This window comes from Rhinoderma darwinii, chromosome 11, assembly GCF_050947455.1.
Source record: "Rhinoderma darwinii isolate aRhiDar2 chromosome 11, aRhiDar2.hap1, whole genome shotgun sequence".
NCBI lineage: Eukaryota > Metazoa > Chordata > Amphibia > Anura > Rhinodermatidae > Rhinoderma > Rhinoderma darwinii.
The window spans coordinates 15,638,602-15,661,152 of record NC_134697.1 but is presented as its reverse complement, the minus strand read 5'-3'; the positions used below and the strand labels follow the sequence as shown (position 1 = coordinate 15,661,152).

The window sequence follows — 22,551 nt, the reverse complement described above, 5'->3', positions numbered from 1 at the left end:
CACCGTTGCCTTTCCGTTGAGAGGTTTCGTCTGAGGTTTCTATCGGGTTAACCCCTCAGCGGAAAGCAGTCGACTGCGCTATTGTCAAAAACAGCGGAACCCTGTCACAACGGTGACAAACGGAAAACCATTAGAAACGTTTCCGTCACCATTGAGTTGAATGGTGAGGGAACCGGAAGCTAAGGTTTCCGTTCGCCTTTCCGTTGAGGGGTTAACCCGACAGAGACCTCCGACGAAACCCCTCAGCAGAAAGGAACGGTGATGTGAACACAGCCAGCCGGCCGTTTTTGCGTGCCCTGCTCCCATTATAATGTATAGGAGCACGGTCCGTAAAATTACAAAATAGGACATGTCATATTTTTTTCGGCAGGTTTCTACGGCACGGACACCCTCCCGTAGACATACGGGAAGGTGTCTGTCGGCCATAGAAATTTAAGGACCCGTAATTACAGGCGATTCTACGGTCGTGTGGATGGGGCCTTATTGGATCACACGTAAATAGATGAATAATATGTCCAGGGGTAAAAAACAAACAAAAAACTGTCTTCTCAGAAGGAACCACATGGTGGTAAACACTGTCCAGTAAGTAAAACAAAAGCATCCAGTGATCGTTTTATTATTAGGTTTGTAGAAACTCTGGCTGCACTCGTGCCACCTTCCGTGGTTCCTTCATGTGCGTCTTTGGACACTGCATCTCACACCAGCTGATCGGTACCATGGTTGCCCCTGCGAAAATCAGGAAAAAAATAAAAATGCACATTTCAGCAGCTATCCAAGTATAATAAGTAAATAAGTGCACTGTAAGGCCTTGTTCACACATGAGATGGGACTGGGGGGGGGGGGGGGCTGAATTAAAAAAGTATTGAAGATGGGAACCACATTATTGCACAGAGAACACAGCATCAACATTGTCGGGAGGTTTACTCTGGCAAATTGCGCCAAAAAACTGGCGGATCATTTTTATGCCAATTACTGGTCTAAAGGAAGCCAAGAGGTGGCGTTCGTTAGAGAGAAGTATCTAACAAGATGCGCCAAATTTATCCCTCAGCGAATCTTCTGTCTTTATTTTGGACAATATTAAGGCCAAAGTTGTCCTTGCTGCCGGACAACTGTCCCGTACTGTAATCATGTTTTCAGTACGGGACAGCAGTTCCACGGAGAGGCAGGGACTCCTAGCGTCGTACATAACTATGATGCTAGGAGCCCGGCTCCCTGCATTGTGTTCGGTCCGGGACTTGCGGCCGAAATACGTTCCGTCCATTACGGACGTAACATGCTCGTGTGAACCCAGCCTTAGGGCAAGTTCACACAAAGTGTAAATACCGCAGATTTTGTTGCGGAAAACCCGCAGCGTAATACAGTAGCGGCAGAGTGGATGAGATTTGAACAAACCTCATCCACACGCTGCGGAAATGATAAGCGGAGGAAACAGAAATTGACCTGCGGTGCAGTTTTTTTAATTCGCAGAATGTCAGAATATTGCCCATACTCAGCTCTCTGAGGAACGCGAACACTAAACCAAAAGTAGCGTGCCGCCGAGTAGAGCACAGCAGCCCCTTCAATCTAGAACAATTTTAAAAATACACAACCGACTTTTACCTGTTTTGCGAATGGAAAACACTTATTGAAGTCTCTGGAAAACTTAAAAAATCCGGATGCATCAGTATATTATCTGTAGGTCATTTGTATCGGATTCGTTTTTCAAAGGTTAAGACCACTTTCCCACGGCGGTATTTTAGATCAGGATTTGTAATCCAGGAGTGGAAAATAAAACAGAGAAAAAAAAAAAAAAAAGTGTAATGATAAAGCTTGGAACTCTTCAGTGTTGTGGAGCCACTTCTGATTAGGACTTAAAAATCCAGCCCATCAGTAAAACCGATCTGTAAGGGTATGTTCACACGGGGCTTATTGGAAGCAGAACGCCTCCAAACATCTGCCCATTGATTTTAATGGGAAAAATGACGTTCTGAAAAACGGACGCGTAAAAAAAAAAAAAAAAGCCCACGAAAAAGTGCATGTCACTTCTTGAGCCGTTTTTCATTGACTCTATAGAAAAAAAAATCCAAAAACAGCCGTAAAAAAACGCAGCGAAAAATGCAAGTGGCTTAAAAGACGTCTGGAAATCAGGAGCTGTTTTCCCTTGAAAAAAGCTCTGTATTTTCAGACTTTTTTGATTTTGTGTGTGCACGTAGCCTAATAGTGATTCAATATCATTGGTAATAAGTCTGCAACGTATGAAACAGGCTTAAGATTAAAGCCCCATGCACACGACCGTAAAAAGCTTCCGTAACTGCGGACTGCAATACGGTCCGCAATTACGGACCAGCCTGGCTGTATTGGCCGCGGACACCTTTCTGTATCGCTACGGAAGGGTGTCCATGCCGTATAACTGTGCCGTGAATTATGGAGCTTTTCGTGATATACTTTGTATGGGAGCATGGCCCATAAACGTGGCCCACGGCCGTCGGTGATTACGGGCACGGCCAAGTGCATGAGGCCATAAAAAAAATAATAACCACCAACCGAGACTGTACATCTTTACCACTCACCTGCTTCACTATGCGCAACAACCGCTCCTAATTCATTCTCAGCCGTCGTCAACAGATAATTGGACTGGGCGTCTCCTAAAGATATCTAGATGTGATATAAGGAAACTGACGTCTTTAGGGTAAGGCCACACGGAGCGGCCCTGACACTGTCGCAACGCGGCTAAAAACAGCATCGGCACCATGTTCGGTGCGGCTGTCAAACAGCCTGTTCGTGGCCGCATTTTAACGCGGGTAAACCGTCCCTTTATCTGCAAAATCGTGCGGCCAAGAATTATTACACCCTTTATGGCCGCACAATTTTGCAAATTACAACAACTTACCCCCTATTCATTCCCTATGGCAGCGCCGGAAAAAGCAGAACACTGCACTCGGCTTTCTCCGGCGCTCCCATAGAGAATGGAGCGGCAGTGCGCATGCGAATGTAACCGGAATACCCCTTAACGAGGTATTTGACAGCCGCTCCTACATAGTGCCAGCGCAGTTGTTGGCCGCGTTGCGACCGTGTCAGGGCTGCTCCGTGTGGCCTTACCCTTGAGAACATTTTCCTTGAGGTGATATCCAGTACTCACTCATACCTTCACAACACCTTGACTCAACCATCAGCTTATTAGAAGGTGGATTAAAACCACTGCTACCTGTGTTAGTGAACTATTTGCTTGCCTCCTGGATAAAAATGGCAGCAAAATGAAATATTAGGGGGAAGCACTGATCGGTACAGCTGCTATATTATTTTACATCTGTTTTGCAATATGATGGCCTGATGCTACAGCCCCGGCCGCACTACGGAAATCTACTGGTTACAAAGTAGGTACAATCCTCTTTCAAATTTTCTATGAGAATACCCCACTTTGAATCATTCCCCATGAACCCCACTTGACTGCAGTTTCTCTCCAATTGGCACTTACACATTACAAGAAAATTTAGTATTTATTACGAGCACCCACTAAAGTAAATGTGCAACACTAATACCTGGTGGCAGTGACGACTCCATATTCATAGTCGTTCCCTGCAGCAGCTGTCCAGTTTGGATAATGAGGGGGGGGGGGGGGGTCATGAGCGGGTGTATATAAAAAAAGAATGCAGTCAAGAAATAGAAAAGATACAAAATAAGATGCCATAAAATAAGATGCGTAATCTGGTTGGCCGTTACGGGTGACTGCTTCAGTTTTTGGGTGCACTAGATGGTAGAAATATTGAAGAGTTTCATCCAACTTTTGCAATAACACCAAAAGGATACAATCTTTGCTACAACAATGTCTCCTGGTCGAAAACTTTTATACACTTCAACCTAGAAAAGAGAAAACGTAAAAATGTACATAAAACTGTATACCCGGTCATTGTCAGCAGAAAGAATATAAAAGACACATAGAAAGTAAAAATGAAGCGATAGCCAATAATACAAGGGGCGTATGAACCAGGGATAGACCATGAGGCTACGATAGGGCCTATGGAGAGAGAAGGCCCAATATAGGTGGCCCTGGAACCCATCTTAATGTACAGGTACGTGATCACAGGTGCTACAATGTGAGCAACCAAGGAACTGGAAAATCTACTTGCCATAAAAACAGGATTGGGGCACCATGACTTCTGCTCACTGGTGATTAGGTATCAAGCAGAAGTTGGATGGGGCCTAATTTTTATGTTTTCTATGGGCCCCTCATCCTCTATGTACGCTGCTGCTGCTACATTAGGTTACCAGAATATTTAACATTGACTTTCTAAGCAAGGGCCCGTTCACATCTGTGTCAGAGACTCCGTTACGGGCCTCCATCACAGATCGGTCCAAAAATACCGGAAACAATACCGCAGCATGCTGCTTTAGTTTCCAGTAAAAGCACAGGCATCATAAAGGAAACTCAATGGGTCACGTCAGGTGCCTGAGAACAGCGAAAACATTGATGCAGGTGTGAGTGGGCCCTAACCCGCAATTTCTGCACCAGCCCATTTATACCTAATATTTAGGGCACCAAGTCAAAGTAACCCATTAAAGAGAACCTTTCACCTGCCCATACATGTGCAGCATGTAATGGGCAGGGTTGCACAAACCGTGGGGCACATTAAGATATTATTTAGATATCGGTGCCAGTATACTCGGCGCCCAATATTTAAATAACCCCTTGAACAGTCAATGGGGCGTGTAACATGGCTGTGACACTTTCCAACCAGCTACGGACAGTGTTTACAGCAAGAGCGAGGATACATGAGCATGTGCGCGCACGCACGCTCTCACTCTTCAGCTCTCGGCAGACAAGGACAAGACTCATCTTTCGCGAGAGATCACAGAGTCTTGTACTTGTCTGCCGAACTGGCAAGGGGGTGTGTAATGGCAAGGGGGCGTGTCACTGCTGCGGACTGTGCAAGAGCTTACTGTGCCCCTTAATCACCTCTCCTTCGATCCTATACTGGCCTGATGAAGACACCAGTTCGGTGTCGAAACGCGTAGCCCTTCCATTAAATATTGCCATGATGGTCATCTAAGTCGTCTAATTTTCTGTCTCATCGTGCAGATGATGGTCCTATTTTTATATTTTTTTACAAATATTCTCGGGACAACAAACCTCATTTGTTGTGATTTGGACTTGGCAGCAGCAGTTTCATTACCACCACTACCTTTGTGTCCTTGGGCCAGGTGAGTGTTTTCTTAAACAAGATTGCTCCTCTGCCCCATCCTGCTTTTACTTTGCACTATGTGGCGCCGTGTCTCCTTTTATTTCCAATTTTAGTTCGATCCTATTTTGTCTCATCTTCCAATTCGTACGGAGAAATAAATTATTATTTGATGTAGGTTTTTCAGGTGATCAGCCACGTCCATCCGTTCTCCTCACAATCCTGTTTCTGGCTGTAAGACAACTGGCTGCAGCAGGAGCCTCCCCTTCTGCCCTGTCTACAGTAGGACACAGACCCTCTACTTTCCTAAGCCCCATACTCAGTCATACCCCAGCAGAAAATGGAAATTAACTCCTGTGTTCTCTGCAGGATTTCGACAACCGTTTCAAAAACACGCAGAAGATCCTGCAGACTATTGTTATCAATTTCTAGGTTTAGAATTCCTTTAAAAAGGGGTTGTACAGGTTTAGAAAAACATGGCTGCTCTCTTCCAGAAACTGCACCACACCTGTTCAACAGTGGTCTGGTATTGCAGCTCAGCTCCATAGAAGTGAATAGGACAGAGTTGCAATACCACACACAACCTGTGGACAGATGAGGCACTGTTTCTGAAAGAAAGCAGCCATGTTTCTCTAATTCTGGACAAGTCCTGTAGTGAACAATTTTTTCCAGTAACCCCAGTGCTTAGCCTACGATTAGTTTGGTCTATTACCTTATCTTTCTCTGTTGCTCTGATGTCTTCTTTTCTATAAGTAAATAAAAAAAATATAAAAAAAATCTTAATGCTTTTAGAATTACTATGCAAAGAACAAAAGACCAGGCAATATCTGCAATCAATGGGAGTTCATTGGTCCCCTAAAGAAAAGCTGGACATGAATCGAAGGTTTACCCAATAAGGTGAAATCCTGTCTTTCGAAAAAATGTTGCTTGACCCTTTCAGGACATAAAACGTAACTTTTTTATTTTTCCGTCGATAAACCCAAGAGGGCTTGTTTTTTTGCAGGACGAGTTGTAATTTTTCACGGCACCATATAATGTATTGGGAAACTGGAAAACAATTATTTGTGGGGTTTCGTTTTTACAGCTTTCACCATCCGGTAAAAAATGGCATGTTAATAAAATGATGGCGATACCAAATATATATATATTTTGCTACTCTTACAAGAAAGAAACTAATTGTTAAAAATTAAATTTGTCACCACATTCTGAGAGCCATAGCGTTTAGATTTTTTCGCCGATTAAGCGGTACAATGGCTTATTTTTTGCGGGGCGGGCTGTACCTTCTATTAGTAGCATTTTGGGCTACATGAGACTTTCTGATCACTTTATTCCTTTTTGGTGGGATATAAAGTGACCAAAAAAAAAAACAGCGATTCTGGTGTTGCTTTTTTACGGCAAAGGGGGCTTTTTGAGCTTTTAGATTTTTTTTATACTACTAAAAACGTTAAACGTTTTTTTTTTTTTTACACCTTTTATTAGTCCCCTAGGCTAATGTATTGCAGCATGTGGTCATTCATACAGGCTCCTGTTAAGCCCTGCCAGATGGCTGAACAAAAGATGAAGAAAGGCCGTCCTGAGGGCCTCCATTAGGCCCCTGGGCTGCCATGACATCCATCGGCACCCCCAAATAGTGTTGCAGGGGGGGCGATGAGTTTGTCAGAGGAGGCACCCCCCCTCTTTCTAATGTCTTAGATGCTGCGATCGATCGCAGCATGTAAGAGGTTAAACGGCCAGGAATAGGCCGACCGCTCCAAACTACGAACCCCCCCTCCTCCCGCACCACGACGTGCTATTACATCGTGGTGTGCGAACAGGTTAAAAGGGTACTGTTCAGTATTGATGGCATATCTCTTGGATAGGTCATTATTGCATGACGAGTGAGGGTCCCAGCCGCCGCGTCCCCGCTGATCACACATGGAAGGCATAGCCTAGGGATATGCCATCAATATTCAGAAGCACGGAACCCTTTTGATTGGACATATAACATGGGGTGGTTTACAGCAGAAAACCACTTGAAGCAGGACATTGTAAAAATATTTGGCATATATAGAAATAAATCTTACCGGATTGTGCCTCGGAATGTGTTTTTGAGTGCGGTGGCGCCGATGTACATGATCTGGACCTTAGCAAATCTTGGGTTAATACTCATCACCTGCGATTCAGAGCAAAACATGGAAAAGGCTTTGAAAAACAGAATTCAATGAATGTCCTATCCAATATGACAGGATCTGGAGACAGGTTCTCTTCCTTGAATTTTTATTTTTTTTTTCTCAGGTGATTTTCACAAAACTGCGGCATAAACGTGGGTTTCCCCCATTCGCTGAGGGCGAATAGGGGAAACCCACCCCTCTAAGATCCATATGACTCAGTAGGGTTGTCACGATACCAGAATTTGGACTTAGATACTGATACTTTGTTTAGTATTGCGATTTCGATACTTTACCAACAGTAATAACAAAAAAAATAAGTTCTTCCGTTTTCTGATGTGAGGCGCGAGGTGTGATGAATTTTGAATGTGCCTCATATTAATAGTAATTAACCCCATCATGTTCCTCAGTCATAATAGACAACATTGGGTTAATATGTAAGGTATATGATGGGGTTAATTACTATTAATGTGAGGCACATGGAGGTTAACCCCTTAAGGACGGAGCCTTGTTTTGGCCTTAAGGCTCAGAGCCCATTTTTCAAATCTGACATATTTCACTTTATGTGGTAATAACGTCGGAATGCTTAAACCTATCCAAGCGATTCTGAGATTGTTTTCTCGGGACACATTGGGCTTCATGTTCGTGGTAAAATTTGGTCGATATATTCAGTGTTTATTGGTGAAAAATTGCAAAATTTAGTGAAAATTTGGAAAAAATAGCATTTTTCAGAATTTTAATGCATCTGCTTGTAAAACAGACGGTTATACCACCCAAAATAGTTACTATTTCACACTTCCCATATGTCTACTTTAGATTGGCATCGTTTTTTGAACATTCTTTTATTTTTCTTGGACGTTACAAGGCTTAGAACATAAACAGCAATTTCTCATATTTTTAAGAAAATTTCAAAATCCTTTTTTTTAAGGTACCTGTTCAGCTCTGAAGAGGCTTTGAGGGGCCTATGTATTAGAAACCCTGATAAAACACCCCATTTTAAAAACTAGACCCCTTAAAGTATTCAAAACAGCATTTAGAAAGTTTTTTAACCCTTCAGGCATTTCACAGGAATTAAAGCAAAGTGGAGGTGAAATTTGCAAATTTCATTTTTCTTGCTGAATTTCAATTTTATTCATTTTTTTTCTGTAACACAGAAGGTTTTACCAGAGAAACACTACTAAATATGTATTGTCCAGATTCTGCAGTTTTTAGAAATGTCCCACATGTGGCTCTACTGCGCTCGTGGACTAAAACACAAGCCCTAGAAGCAAAGAAGCACCTAGTGCATTTTGAGTCCTCTTTTTTATTAGAATATATTTTAGGCAGCATGCCAGGTTTGAAGAGGTGTTGAGGTGCCAAAACAGTAGGAATCCCCGAATAGTGACCCCATTTTGGAAACTACACCCCTCAAGGAATTAATTTATGGTTGTTGTTACCATTTTGACCGCACAGTTTTTTCACAGCACCTATTTGAATTGGGCTGTGAAATTAAAAAAATGAAATTTTTTCCAATAAGATGTCATTTGTGATCAAAATTTATTATTTTCACAGGGAACAAAATACCCCATTTTGTTGCCCAATTTGTCCTTAGTGCGGCAATACCCCATTTGTGGTGATAAACTGCCGTTTGGGCCCATGGGAGGGCTCAGAATGAAAGGAGCGCTATGTGTTTGTTGGAGTCCAGATTTTGCTGGATTGGTTTTCGGGTGCCATGTTGCATTTGCAGAGCCCCAGAGGTATCAAAGCAATGGAAACCCACAGAAGTGACCCCATTTTGGAAACTACACCCCTCAAGGAAATCAAATATGGTTGTTGTTACAATTTTGTCCGCACAATTTTTTCACAGCACCTATTTGAATTGGGCTGTGAAATGAAAAAAATGAAATTTTTTCCAATAAGATGTCATTTTTTATCAAAATTTCTTATTTTCACAGGGAACAAAATACCCCATTTTGTTGCCCAATTTCTCCTGAGTCCAGCAATACCCCATTTGTGGCGATAAACTGCAGTTTGGGCCCATGGGAGGCCTCAGAAGTGAAGTAGCGCTGTGTGTTCTTTGGAGTGCAGATTTTGCTGGTTTGGTTTTCGGGTGCCATCTCGCATTTGCAGAGCCCCAGAGGTATCAAAGCAATGGAAACCCACTATAACTGACCCCATTTTGGAAACTACACCCCTCAAGGAATTCATTTATGGGTGTTGTGACCATTTAGACCCCATAGTTTCTTCACAGAACTTATTTGAATTGGGCTGGGAATTAAAAAAAATAATATTTTTTCCAATAATATGTCGTTTTAGCTCAAAAATTCTTATTGTCTCCATAAATAAAATACTACATTTTGTTGCCCAATTTGTCCTGAGTGCGGCAATACCCCATTTGTGACGATAAACTGCCGTTTGGGCCCATGGGAGGGCTCAGAAGGAAAGGAGCGCTATGTGTTTGTTGGAGTACAGATTTTGCTGGTTTGGTTTTCGGGTGCCATGTCGCATTTGCAGAGCCCCATAGGTATCAAAGCAATGGAAACCCACCAGAAGTGACCCCATTTTGGAAACTACACCCCTCAAGGAATTCATTTATGGGTGTTGTGACCATTTTGACCCCATAGTTTTTTCACAGAACTTATTTGAATTGGGCTTGGAATTAAAACAAAATTAATTTTTTCCAATAATATGTAGTTTTGGCTGAAAATTTCTTATTTTCACAAGAAATAAAATACCCCATTCTGTTGCGCAATTTGTCCTGAGTGCAGCAATACCCCATTTGTGGTGATAAACTGCCGTTTGGGCCCATGGGAGGGCTCAGAACGAAAGGACCACCATTTGGCCTACTGGGGATTTTCTCGTGCAAAGTCATGTGTGCAGAAGCCCCAGTACAGTTTAAACCCGCAAGAAGTCACCCCGTTTTAAAAACTACACCCTTAAGGCATTCATCTAGAGGTGTAGTGAGCATTTTGACCGGAGAGATACACCCCATAAACTGTAATGTGGGTTCTCCCGGGTATGGCAATACCCTCAATGTGGTTGTTATCAGCTGCTTGGGCACACAGCAGGGCTCAGAAGGGAAAGATAAGGGGGGATAAGCTGTGCGGAGTGCATCAGGGTAAGTAGAATTGGGGTAAATTATAAAACAAGGGATGTATGATAAATGTTAAAACACTTTTTCATAGAGAGCTCTGGTTTTTCGGGACACGCGTTACATTGATATATTGTGTCCTCCCTTATACCCCTCTTATAGCAGACTTTGCACCTCTTTTGACTTTTTCCCTTCTTGCCAGTTTGGGGAACTTCTCCTGGAAAGTGTTGCCCTGGTACGATGCGTGTGGCCTCGCTTCCAGAAGTACTGGGTGCCCCCCCCCCCCCGTTCCTGGTCCCTAAAGATTAGGTTCTTGATAACCACCTCTTGAAATTCCAGGAAAGTTCCCCTCTGGCCTGTACATCGACGTAGCACGTACACATTGTACAAAGCCATCTGTATGATGTGCCCGGCCAGCTTCTTATACCACAGCGCATGGCGCTGTAGGGCTTCGGGACTTGATCTGACAAGTCCACCCCTCCCATGTACCTATTGTAGTACAGGATGCAGTCTGGTTTAGGGGTCGCTGTACTGGTACCTCGTACAGGTACATGGGTACTGTTGTGACATCTCTCTTGTCCTTGTACTTGACACACAATATGTTGCTGCTAGAATGTGCCCTGCGCTCACCCCTTCTTGTTTGCCCTGCAGAGTCTTAGGGAGGCCTCTCAGATTTCTTCTAGCAGTGCCGCATGCCACAGGACTGGAAGCGAGGCAGTTGAAGAGTGGGACGCCGGTATAAAAATTATCCAGGTAGATGTGGTAACCCCGGTCCAGCAGTGGGTGTACCAAATCCCACACAATTTTTGCATTAACTCCCAGTAAGCGGGGGCATTCTGGGGGCTGAGCACTGGTGTCCTTCCCTTCATATATCCTAAACCTGTAGGTATACCCTGATGCACTCTCACAGCTTATACATCTTCACGCCATACCTTGCCCTCTTACCCGGCAGGTACTCGCGGAATTGAACCCTCCCTTTAAAATCCACCAAGGACTCATCAATAGAAATACACTTCTTGGGGGTGTATGCTTGGGAAAACCGGGCACTGAAACGGTCTAATAGGGGTCTCCGTTTATACAAACGGTCAAAACTGGGGTCATCTCGGGGTGGGCACGGCTCATTATCAGTATGATGTAAGAAGCCAAGTATTGCCTGATTTTTTATTTTTTTTTAGGTTACAGTTCAGTTTTGAAGTTGCTTTGATGGACCTATATATTAGAAACCCCTATCAAACACCCCATTTTAGAAACTAGACCCCTCAAAGTATTCACAACAGCATTTAGAAAGTTTATGAACCCTTTAGGTGTTTCACAGGAATTTAGAGCAAAGTAGAGGTGAAATAAAAAAAAAATTTTTGTCAGAAAATCCTCTTTATACCATTTTTTTTTATAACACAAAAGGTTTTATCAGAGAAACACAACTCAATACTTATTACCCAGATTCTGCAGTTTTGAGAAATATCCCACATGTGGCCCTAGTGCAGTAATGGACTGAAGCACCGGCCTCCGAAGCAAAGGAGCGCCTAGTGGATTTTGAGGCATCCTTTTTATTAGGCACCATGTCCGGTTTGAAGAGGTCTTGTGGTGCCAAAACAGTGGAAACCCCCCAAAAGTGACCCCATTTTGAAAACTAGACCCCTTGAGGAATCCATTGTAGTTTTCTTGGGGTGCATGCGGCTTTTTGATCAGTTTTTATTCTATTTTTAGGTGGCGTGGTGACTAAAAAACAGCAATCCTACTATTGTTTTTTTATTCTATTTTTTTTACAGCGTTCACCGTGCACTATAAATGACATATGCACTTTATTCTGCGGGGCGATACGATTACGGCGATACCAGATGTTTATAGTTTTTTTTTATGTCTTATGGCGTTTACACAATAAAATACGTTTTGTAAATAATCATTCACTTTTTGTGTTACCTTATTCTAAGAGCCATAACGGTTTTATTTTTCCATCAATAAAGCCGTGCGAGGACTTATTTTTTGCGTAACGAACTGTAGTTTCGAACAGTACCATTTTTCGGTACATGCGACTTTTTGATCTCTTTTTATTCCATTTTTTGGGAGGTGAAGTGACCAAACAATTGTGATTTTGGTACGGTTTATTATTATTTTCTTTTACGGCGTTCACCGCGCGGGATAAATAACGAAATAATTTTGTAGTTCAGGCCGTTACGGACGCGGCAATACCAATTATGTATAGTTTATTTGTTTGTTTATATATTTTTATTAATAATAAAGGACTGATAAGGGAAAAGGGGGGATTTTTACTTTTAATACTTTTAAAACTTTTATTTTCTTATTTTTACACATCTTTTTTTAACTTTATTACTTTGTCCCATTAGGGGACTTGAGGGCAGGAGGCCCTGATCGCTATTCTAATACACTGCACTACATGCGTAGTGCAGTGTATTAGAACTTTCAGCTACTCACTGACAGCAAGCATAGTGGGTCCTGACGTTGTCAGGACCCACTAGGCTTCCGTCGATGGCAGAGCCGGACGCCATTGTTTGGTGTCCGGTTGCCATAGCCACCATCGCCAGCCGCTATCGCGTAGCAGGCTGGCGATTGTAGCTTAACCCCTAAAAAGCCGTGATCACTATTGAACACGGCTTTTAAGGGGTTAATCAGCGGGGACACAGCGATCGGTCCCCGCTGTAGGAGCTGTGACAGCTGCTGTACGAGACAGCAGCTGTCACAGCTCCTGCATGTGTCGGGAGGACGGCCGAAATGGCCGTTATCCCCGCGACGTAATAATCCGTCGCTGAGCGCTAACGATACAGTTAGCGCGACGGATTATTACGTCGCTGAGCGCGAAGGGGTTAAACGCACACACCTCGTGCCTCACATTAATAAGTGAAAGAAGTTTATAGTTTATTTTTTTTATAGCGTACGCATCATAAATGACGTAAATAATTTGTTGTGAGGAAAAGAGCAAAAAACACGGCGCCACATGGTGTAGGTCAATAGGTTAAGCAGGTGAAGAAGAGACATTACCATGCTCACCAAAAGCCAGAAGTAAATTCGCAATAGTGGTCCACAGGTGCTGCTGCCAGATCCGGGCCGGTTTACATAGGTAACCGCTTGACAGGAGGAGTAGGTAAAAAAAAAAAAAAGAGATGGATCTTCTGAAGGCGCTGCTGCGTGGTATGGTCAAAGGAATGTCAGAGTCCGATATAAAATAAGTTTTATTGGAACAGGGTGGCTATGCGTGTCCGGCGTTGAAACGCGTAGCCACCCTGTTCCAATAAAACTTATTTTATATCGGACCGAATCTCTCTGACATTCCTTTGACCATACCACGCAGCATCGCCTTCAGAAGATCCATCTCTTTTTTTACCTACTCATCCCGTAAATAATTTGTTGGGCAGGTTATTACGGACGCGCCAATACCGAATGTGTGTATATTTTATGTATTGAGACTTATTTTAATGTTTATTTAACATTACTTTATGTTTTTACTATTTTATTTTTAAACTTCCATGTACTGGCATATATCTATATACCTCCGTATGCCCTAACAACAGGAAATATGGTCAGACAGCCCTGGGGTCTTTCAATGGATCCTGGGCTGTCTGCCCATATATGGTATGTCCCTCTATCGTGTCACAGGGATTCCCTGTGACGCGATCCAAGGGGCATCTCCCGTTGTATTTTCCCCTTGAATGCAGCGATCAGCTTTGATCGCAGCATTCAGGGGATTAGCGGCGGAGATGAGAGGTTTCTCTAATCTCTGCCGTTAAAGCAGGACTGCGGTTGTGTAATACAGCCATTGCCCCCTGCTCCTGCCAACAAGTGCGCGCTTAGTCTGCATGAGGTGATGCGGCCGGCGCTGCACTAATGAGCGCCGGCACTAAACACAGAACATGGGGGGGGGGGGGTGTCTTGTAGTGCGCCCGCCATGTTCTGTCTTCAGTGCTGGCGTTCATTAGTGCAGCGCCGGCCGCATCACCTCATGCAGACCACGCGCGCACTTGTTGTCAGGAAGGGGGGCAATGGCTGTATCACACAGCCGCAGTCCCGCTCTCATACATTCATGTGTTACAGTATCGAATTACATGAAATAACAGTATCGAACCGTTTGAGGGTGCACGGTATCGAAGTTTCGATGCAGCGTGCATCCCTACTACAAAGTGCAAGTAAATATATAATACTGCAGAAAGAACGAACATAGGGATAAGACCACAACTACTCACCTTACAAGTCACAATGGAGCCCACATCAGGCAGAAGATGAGAGTCTGAATCTCTCACTACAGAGATCACCGGCATCTATGCAAAGACAATACAAGTTAGTGAAGTCACTGGTGGGGAACTACAGTACTTTGTCATAGGGTGATCCACGATTTTAGAGAATATTTGCTAAATTACCATAGGAGTCAAACCTGGTCCATGCATGACGGAAACGCTGCAGAACATCCAGAGCGGATTACAGTCCCAGCCATGGGGATGACATTTCAACAATTCTTAATGCCGCTGAACATTTTCTGGACGTAAATCAGAGCATGCTGCGGATTTCACACTTTTCAATGTAGAGGCGGTGAAATCCACAGCAAAATACGTACATAAGACATGCGTAGTTTGCTGCAGAAACGCTGCCGATAAACTACGGATATGCTGTGGACAATCGGCCGCATTTCCAGCCCTTGTGGACCTGGCCTAACAAAGTAATATAGACACACTGAACCTTCCGGCTATTCAGTATTGTGGTGTGGCATAATTCATATTAAGTTGTCCACACTGGGGGGGGGCTACTTTTTATACGGATGACTTCCACAGGATCGGTCATCAGTATATGATCGGTGGGGGTCTGACACCCTGCACCAATCAACTGTTCCAGTGCCCACAGGCAGCCGGAAGCAGATGGCTCCGTACACTGTATAGCGGCTGTGCTACTATTCACTTGACTAGGAGCAGCGCTACAGTAACCCTGCATGGCCACTATACAGTGGTCACAGCCTTCTGCTTCTGGCACCGTCCCCGACATAGCTTCCAACGCTCGAAGGCAGCCGATCGGTGTGGGATCCCGGTTGTCAGATGCCCACCAATCACATACTGATGACCTATCCTGTTTATATGTCATCAGTATAAAAAACAGCCCCCAGCCTGGACAATCCCTTTAAGTTGTTGTATGGTCTATACCAGTTTTGTCCGCTGGAGGCAGACTTCACACGTCGCACATTTAACCCCTTGCAATGCAATAAGGTAGGATCTGCATCAAGACCGTAACAAAAGCCACAACGTGTAAACTCAGCCTTATAGTAAAATATGCTGTATCCTTAACACAGAACAGAAAGAAGTAGGGATGTCACGATACCAGAATTTGGACTTCGATACCGATACTTCGTTTAGTATTGCGATTTCGATACTTTTGCCAACAGTAATAAAAAAAAAAAGTTCTTCCGTTTTCTGATGTGAGGCGCGCGGTGCGATGAATTTTGAACGCTCCTCACATTAATAGTAATTAATCCCATCATGTTCCTCAGTCATAATGGGTTAATGTGCGAGGTACATGATGGGGTTAATTACTATTAATCTGAGGAACATGGAGGTTAAATTCATCGCACCTCACATTAATAAGTGAATGAAAGCCGTGTTTATTTTATTTTTTTACAGCGCACACATCATAAATGATGCCAAAAAATTCTTGTGCAGGTTATTACGGCCGCGCCAATACCGAATATGTGTATATTTTATGTATTGAGACTTATTTTAATGTTTATTGTAAAAAAGGTGAAGGTGTATTTTTTTTTAAATTTAACAATACTTTGTTTTTACTTTATTTTTAAACTGTAATGTACTGACATATATCCGATATGTGCCAGTACATTAGCCTGTGGACGGATAATACACACGCAGTTGTTAGGACATACTTGGGTATGTCCTAACAACAAGAAATATGGTAAGACAGCCCTGGGGTCCGTCAATAAACCCTGGGCTGTCTGCCCATATATGGTATGGCCCTCGATCGCGTCACAGGAATTCCCTGTGCCGTGATTCAGGGGCATCCCCCCCCCTTCTCATTTTATCCTGAATGCTGCAGTCAGCGGTGATCGCAGCATTCAGGGGAATAACGGCGGAGAGGAGGTTTCTCTGATCTCCGCCGTTATAGAGCGGGGCTGCGGCTGTGTAATACAGCCATTGCCCCGCTCCTGACAGGAAGTGCGCGCGCGGTCAGCATGAGGAGGTGCGGCCGGCGCTGCACTAATGAGCGGTGGTTCAGGCACTGAGGACAGAACATGGGGGTGTTTTGTAGCGCGCCCGCCATGTTCTGTCTCCAGTGCCGCCGCTCATTAGTGCAGCGCTGGCCACATCGCATCATCCTGACCCCGTGAACTTATCGTGACTGATTATCATTATATCATTACACAGCCGCAGCCGCGCTCCCATACATTCATGTATTACTATTCTGAGCTGTGCGGCTGCGCAGCTCAGTATCGAAATACAGGAAATAGCGGTATCAAACCGTTTAGGGATGCACAGTATCGAAACAGTATCGAAGTTTCGATGCACCGTGCATCCCTAGAAAGAAGAGAGATTCTCGCATGAGTGACCACCTCTCCACTTAGTCTCTGCGAGCAGCAGCCGCCTCACCAGGCTGGAGGGGGGGGGGGGTCGAGAGACCCCCAGCTCTCAATATAGGTGCGGGTTTCAGAGCAGTGGATATGCCATAAATGTCGGAGATGGGGATAACCCTTTAACTGCTGCATGTGACTGCTTTCTATACACCTTATTCTCTTCTACACAAAGTCGATTCCACATAAAACCAGAATGTGTGACAATTACTTACCAAACCATTGTCACTCTTCTTCACAATATATCCGGACAGCGAGGAGAAGATGTAGCCGTGTTTGCAGTAAGTCCCATAGCCTGGTGCACAATCCTCCAAGCTGCACAGCCGCTCCCCTACAGGACAAGCAGAGTTATATACTATATAATTAGATTGTTTATAGAACATCAGTATATTCTTTATCACTTCATTCCCTATCCCAGGCACTTGGCCCCAATTTCTAGGAGGACAATTGATCTGTAGGTTTCTGGAGTACAGCACAGATGTTACAGCAGGTCATAGACATCAGACTTTTATTTTCTATGGGAGTCGCCGACAACGTAAGAAAGCCAGACAGCGCCCCAAAGTTAGGATCTGGGATCTGTCAGGTTGTATGTGGTCACCTCTGGATCAAGTTGATGCTGTGACATCACATGTAATGTTGGCATATGAGAACGCATGACATTTCTATACATGTGATGTCATGCGTCCGTGATTTCGAGATCGCAAAGATCGAAGTAATGGATTTTTTTGTGATTATTGCAGAAGACCATTTGAAAACCGTCCTCAAAGTGCAGACAAAAGCGGCTACAATTTTGCAACGCATCGCAAGAAATAGTTTGCCACGGAACCTCCCGGCCTTAAGAGGATAATTAAACTTATAACAAGTCATAGCGACATGTCAGAAGTTTTGATCGGTGGGGGTCAGAGCATGGAGACCCCCACCGATCGCTAAAACGAAGCACTTTTGTAAGCGCTGTGTCGCTTAGTTTCTGATGAGCTTTCCTTGGAAAACTGAGCGAGCGGTGTACAGAGTCATAGACTTTCTATTGAGCCCCCACACCGCGCCGGGGAAAGTCGATCAGAAACAAACCATTACAGCGCTCCCCGAGTGCTTCCGCCGCTTTGTTTTAGCGATCAGGGTTGGTCTCAATGCTCGAACCCCCACCGATCAACTTCTGACGTGGAAAGTTTAGTTACACTTTAAAGAAAAACTTTGGCAATGCAATGTTCCCCCTGCCACTTCATCTTATTTTATCATAACGCTGCGCCCCCCAAGAGACCATCCTCTGTGAGCGGAGTACACCCGCAGCACATATCGCTATCCTGTCACTTTGCTACAATGTAGGCACATGGACTTACTATCTCACTAGACTAGATACAATTGTAGCAAACCATCAGTTGTAGGGTCGGTAGAGGTTTTTACCCTCTAGATGTAAACAATTTTGCCATTCACTGACAGCAAGCAGAAATCTTGAGTATATTAGAAATCTACAGAACCTTGACTATGATTTCTTTATGTACAGAAGCCAATTGGAAGCTTTAAAAGCTTGATTTTTTAGTGCGGATTTCAGTGCACCAAAGAAGCTCTATGTGAACACGGCAGGTCGTTTTCAGTCGACCGACTCTCTGCGGTTCTTATGGCACGACCACACATCTCCATGAACTTCTGTAGGGATCTAAGCTTGGTTCACTAAAAACGCCGGAGGTCCAGGTACTGACACAGCTGCTAACACTCTCCAAAGGACACCTGCAGAACTACAAGTCGCAGCACGCAGCTGTTCCTAGACCGCAATCTTCTTACAATATACAGCGATATACTATACTGCACTGCTACAAGCACCAAACCCAGGAAGGACCCTGCCCTAGCTGACGAGCTATCCGGGGACTTGTAGTTCTACGCCATGCTGCAGGAAACCGGTTACAGAAGGAACCGCTTATAACGAACGTCTCCGTACTCACCGGGAACACAACACCGCGCTGGAGCCATGATATCCACGTGAGGCTTGACACGACGAGAACGGCCTCACGATTGGACGGTGCAATAACACGTGACCGTAACATGCCTGCTGGCTATTGGACAAGATACGAAGTGGATTAGCCAACCAGCTTTAGAAAGCTATTAAACCAGCGGAAGCCATCTTTAATGAGGGAAAGAGGACCAACGTGGTGCTTTATAGACGATCTATACAGATCTGGGGTGTATTGTAACTTTGTTACTGTACTTTTATGAGGAAAATTTGCTATGCACTTGTTGGGTGTCGGAGAATGTGCATATATCATCAATGTACAATCACATCAATGTAGTACTCCCAGCACTGTGGATCCTACATTGTTGTCTCTTGTCCTCTTAGGGCATATAGACTGACCACCTCATCTATAAAACCGAGGGTAATACGGCTGCAGAGCGCCTCTCTCAGGCTGGCGGACTTAACGCGACTATGTATTAGGGCATGTTCACATGTGGCAGAATTGTTGCAGAAATCTCTGCAACTTAAAATTCATCCCATACGTCTCAGTGGGGTTGTTTCTGCAGCTGGTGCATGGATTTCTGCAAGCCGGATACAGATGAATGGTACAGTGGCAGAAATTTCTGCAACAAATTATCAGCGTGTGAATATACCGTAATATAGCCAACCGTTTATTTTAGTGCAATGTACTACAACAGGTGCCAGCAGCTTCACCTGGAGAAATGTGCGGATTGTAGGGGAAGCAGCAACATCAGCTCAGTGTCGAGGGAGCTGCAAATTAATAGGCGATCGTCCAGATGGGGCAAACCTTAAGGCCTTGTTCACACAGTGCAGATTTTGCATGTATTTTCAAAGTCAAAACGCGGAATGTAATGTAGGCCGGTTTCACATAACCATTATATGGCGGCATTGTAGCATTGATATTATGACCACGACACATAGATCTCTAGTGCTTCTTCAGAAACGATCCTCATGGGTTGGATTGTCTGGATGAGATGTTGAGAGTTGATGACCTGGACCTTATATCTGAGTCTCATCCTATTCTGGAGAACCCAGTCGCTATTATTCTTAATCCTCTGGGTTTCCATTCTTACAAGATTTGGACTCTGAGCTTTCAGATCTGGGGTAATGGGTGCGCTTTGGTGTTTCTTGGAGATCATTTTCTGATTCGAAGGTCTAATTCACATGAACGTGTTCGTTTTGCGCACGTAAAAAACGCAGCATTTTTCTTGCGTTGCAGTTCCGTGTGACATCCGTGTACATGTCTGCGTTTTTTACGTGCGTATGTCATTCCGTATGTCACACGTTTTTTACATCAGTAAAATAAACTGAAGGTGTTTTTTATTTTCCTAATCATTTCTTTAGCAACAATTGCGTGAAAAACGCATGGCACACGGATGTGCCTCCGTGTGCTGCCAGTAATTTTCACGCACCCATTGACTTCAATGGGTGCGTGATGCGCAAAAAAACGCACAAGAATAGGACATGCAGTGAGTATCACGCAGCGGACACACGCTGCGTGAAAAACACAATGTCTGAATGGCCCCATTGAATTGCATAGGTCCGTGTGACGTCCGTTGTTTTAACACGTATAAGGCCTCATGCACACAAAAGTATTTTTGTCCTCCCGTAAATACTGGCGTAAATACGAGTCCTTGGTCACACGTATTCGACCCGTATTGCACCAGTATTCCACCCGTATTTACGGGCACGTTTTCGCTGCAAAATTACACTGCAGTAATCGGCAGCCCCTTCTCTATATCAGTGCAGGATAGAGAGAAGGGGCAGCCCTTTCCGCAGAAAAAGTTAAAGAAATTCATACTTACCCGGCCGTTGTCTTGGTGACGCGTCCCTCTCTTGACATCCAGTCCGACCTCCCTGGATGACGCGGCAGTCCATGTGACCGCTGCAGCCAGTGATTTGGCCTGTGATTGGCTGCAGCGGTCACATGGGCTGAAACGTCATCCCAGGAGGCCAGACTGGAGGAAGAAGCAGGGAGTTCTGGATAAGTATGAACGTTTTTTGTTTTTTTTTACAGGTTGCTGTATATTGGGATCGGTAGTCACTGTCCAGGGTGCTGAAACAGTTAGGGTATGTGCACACACACTAATTACGTCCGTAATTGACGGACGTATTTTGGCCGCAAGTACCGGACCGAACACAGTGCTGGTAGCCGGGCTCCTAGCATCATACTTATGTACGATGCTAGGAGTCCCTGCCTCGCTGCCGGACAACTGTCCCGTACTGTAATCATGTTTTCAGTACAGGACAGTAGTTCCACGGAGAGGCAGGGACTCCTAGCGTCGTACATAAGTATGATGCTAGGAGCCCGGCTACCTGCACTGTGTTCGGTCCGGTACTTGCGGCCGAAATACGTCCGTTCATTACGGACGTTAATGTGCTCGTGTGAACCCAGCCTAAAACAGATTTCACACAGACCTATGCAATTCAATGGGGCCATTCAGACATTGTGTTTTTCACACAGCGTGTCTGCTCACTGCATGTCCTATTCTTCTGCATTTTTTGCGCATCACTCACCCATTGAAGTCAATGGGTGCGTGAAAATCACGGACAGCACACGGACGTCATCCATGTGCTGTCCGTGATTCACGCAACGGTTGCTAAAGAAACTGAGAAAAAGAAAAACACCTTCAGTTTTTTTGGCGGACGTAAAAAACCGCGTGACATACGGATGACATACACGCGTAAAAACCAGACGCGCACTCTACACGAATGTCATACTGAACTGCAATGCACGCAAAACTAACACGTTTGTGTGAATAAGGCGGAACTCTGCTCTGCTTCAGGATCTTCTCCTTATTGATCCTCCGTCTTGCAGGAACCTGTTCTCTGATGTTTCTTCTGGTGGTGTGAATGGTCCTCTACAGTTGAGCATAGGCAGAGGTTGCAGTTACAGACACGGAGGTGAGGATCACATCTCTCTGGGTTTATTCCTATCCCCAGATCTTTATAATTGGAGACCCCTTCTGAGGTGTCACTATCCCAATCCAGCGTTTTTTTGATCACCTTGCCCTACAGTGAACGAAGGTTCCGGATCTTCCATAATCACTCTCCTCCTTTTTACAAGATTCCTTTCTTGTAGGATTCTCCTCCTTCAAAACCAATCAGATAATTGCTTCATTTATCACAAAACACAGAACCTCTCCTATTAGGGCGGATTCACACGAACGTGAATTGCGTCCGTGCAGGCCGCGTGGTTTTCACGCGGCTCGCATGGACCAATAGAAGTATATGGGGCAGTACAGACAGTCCGTGCTTTTTGCGCAGCGTTTGTCCGCTGCGTAAAAAGCGCGACATGTTCAATATCTCTGCGTATTTCGCGCATCACGCACCCATTGAAGTCAATGGGTGCGTGAAAACCATGCAGGTCGCACGGAAGCACTTCCGTGCAAACTGCCTGTTTCGCACAACAGCTGTCAAAAGGATGAATGTAAACAGAAAAGCACCACGTGCTTTTCTGTTTACAAACATCCAAATGGCGTGTCATAATGATGGCGGCTGCGCGAAAAGCACGCAGCCGCGCATCATATGCTGCTGCCACACGGAGCAGGTAAGTGGCTTTTGCGCAGGCAAAACGCTGCGTGTTTTGCGTGCGCAAAAACGCCACGTTCGTCTGAATCAGCCCTTAGAGTCGCAAG

At 44.6% G+C, this 22,551-nt stretch overlaps 1 protein-coding gene across 1 annotated transcript; it reads right to left on the bottom strand.

Moving 5' to 3' along the window:
* Positions 1–600: 600 nt before the first annotated feature.
* EXOSC1 (exosome component 1) lies at positions 601–18,967 on the bottom strand. Its single transcript, XM_075843044.1, has 8 exons — positions 18,885–18,967; positions 17,163–17,278; positions 14,570–14,644; positions 7,220–7,308; positions 5,869–5,902; positions 3,787–3,837; positions 2,550–2,634; positions 601–726 (listed from the first exon to the last, which is right to left on the bottom strand). The coding sequence occupies exons 1-8, from the start codon at positions 18,910–18,912 to the stop codon at positions 620–622; spliced, it is 585 nt and encodes a 194-aa protein (XP_075699159.1). The 5' UTR covers positions 18,913–18,967; the 3' UTR covers positions 601–619.
* Between the last annotated feature and the right edge of the window lie 3,584 nt (positions 18,968–22,551).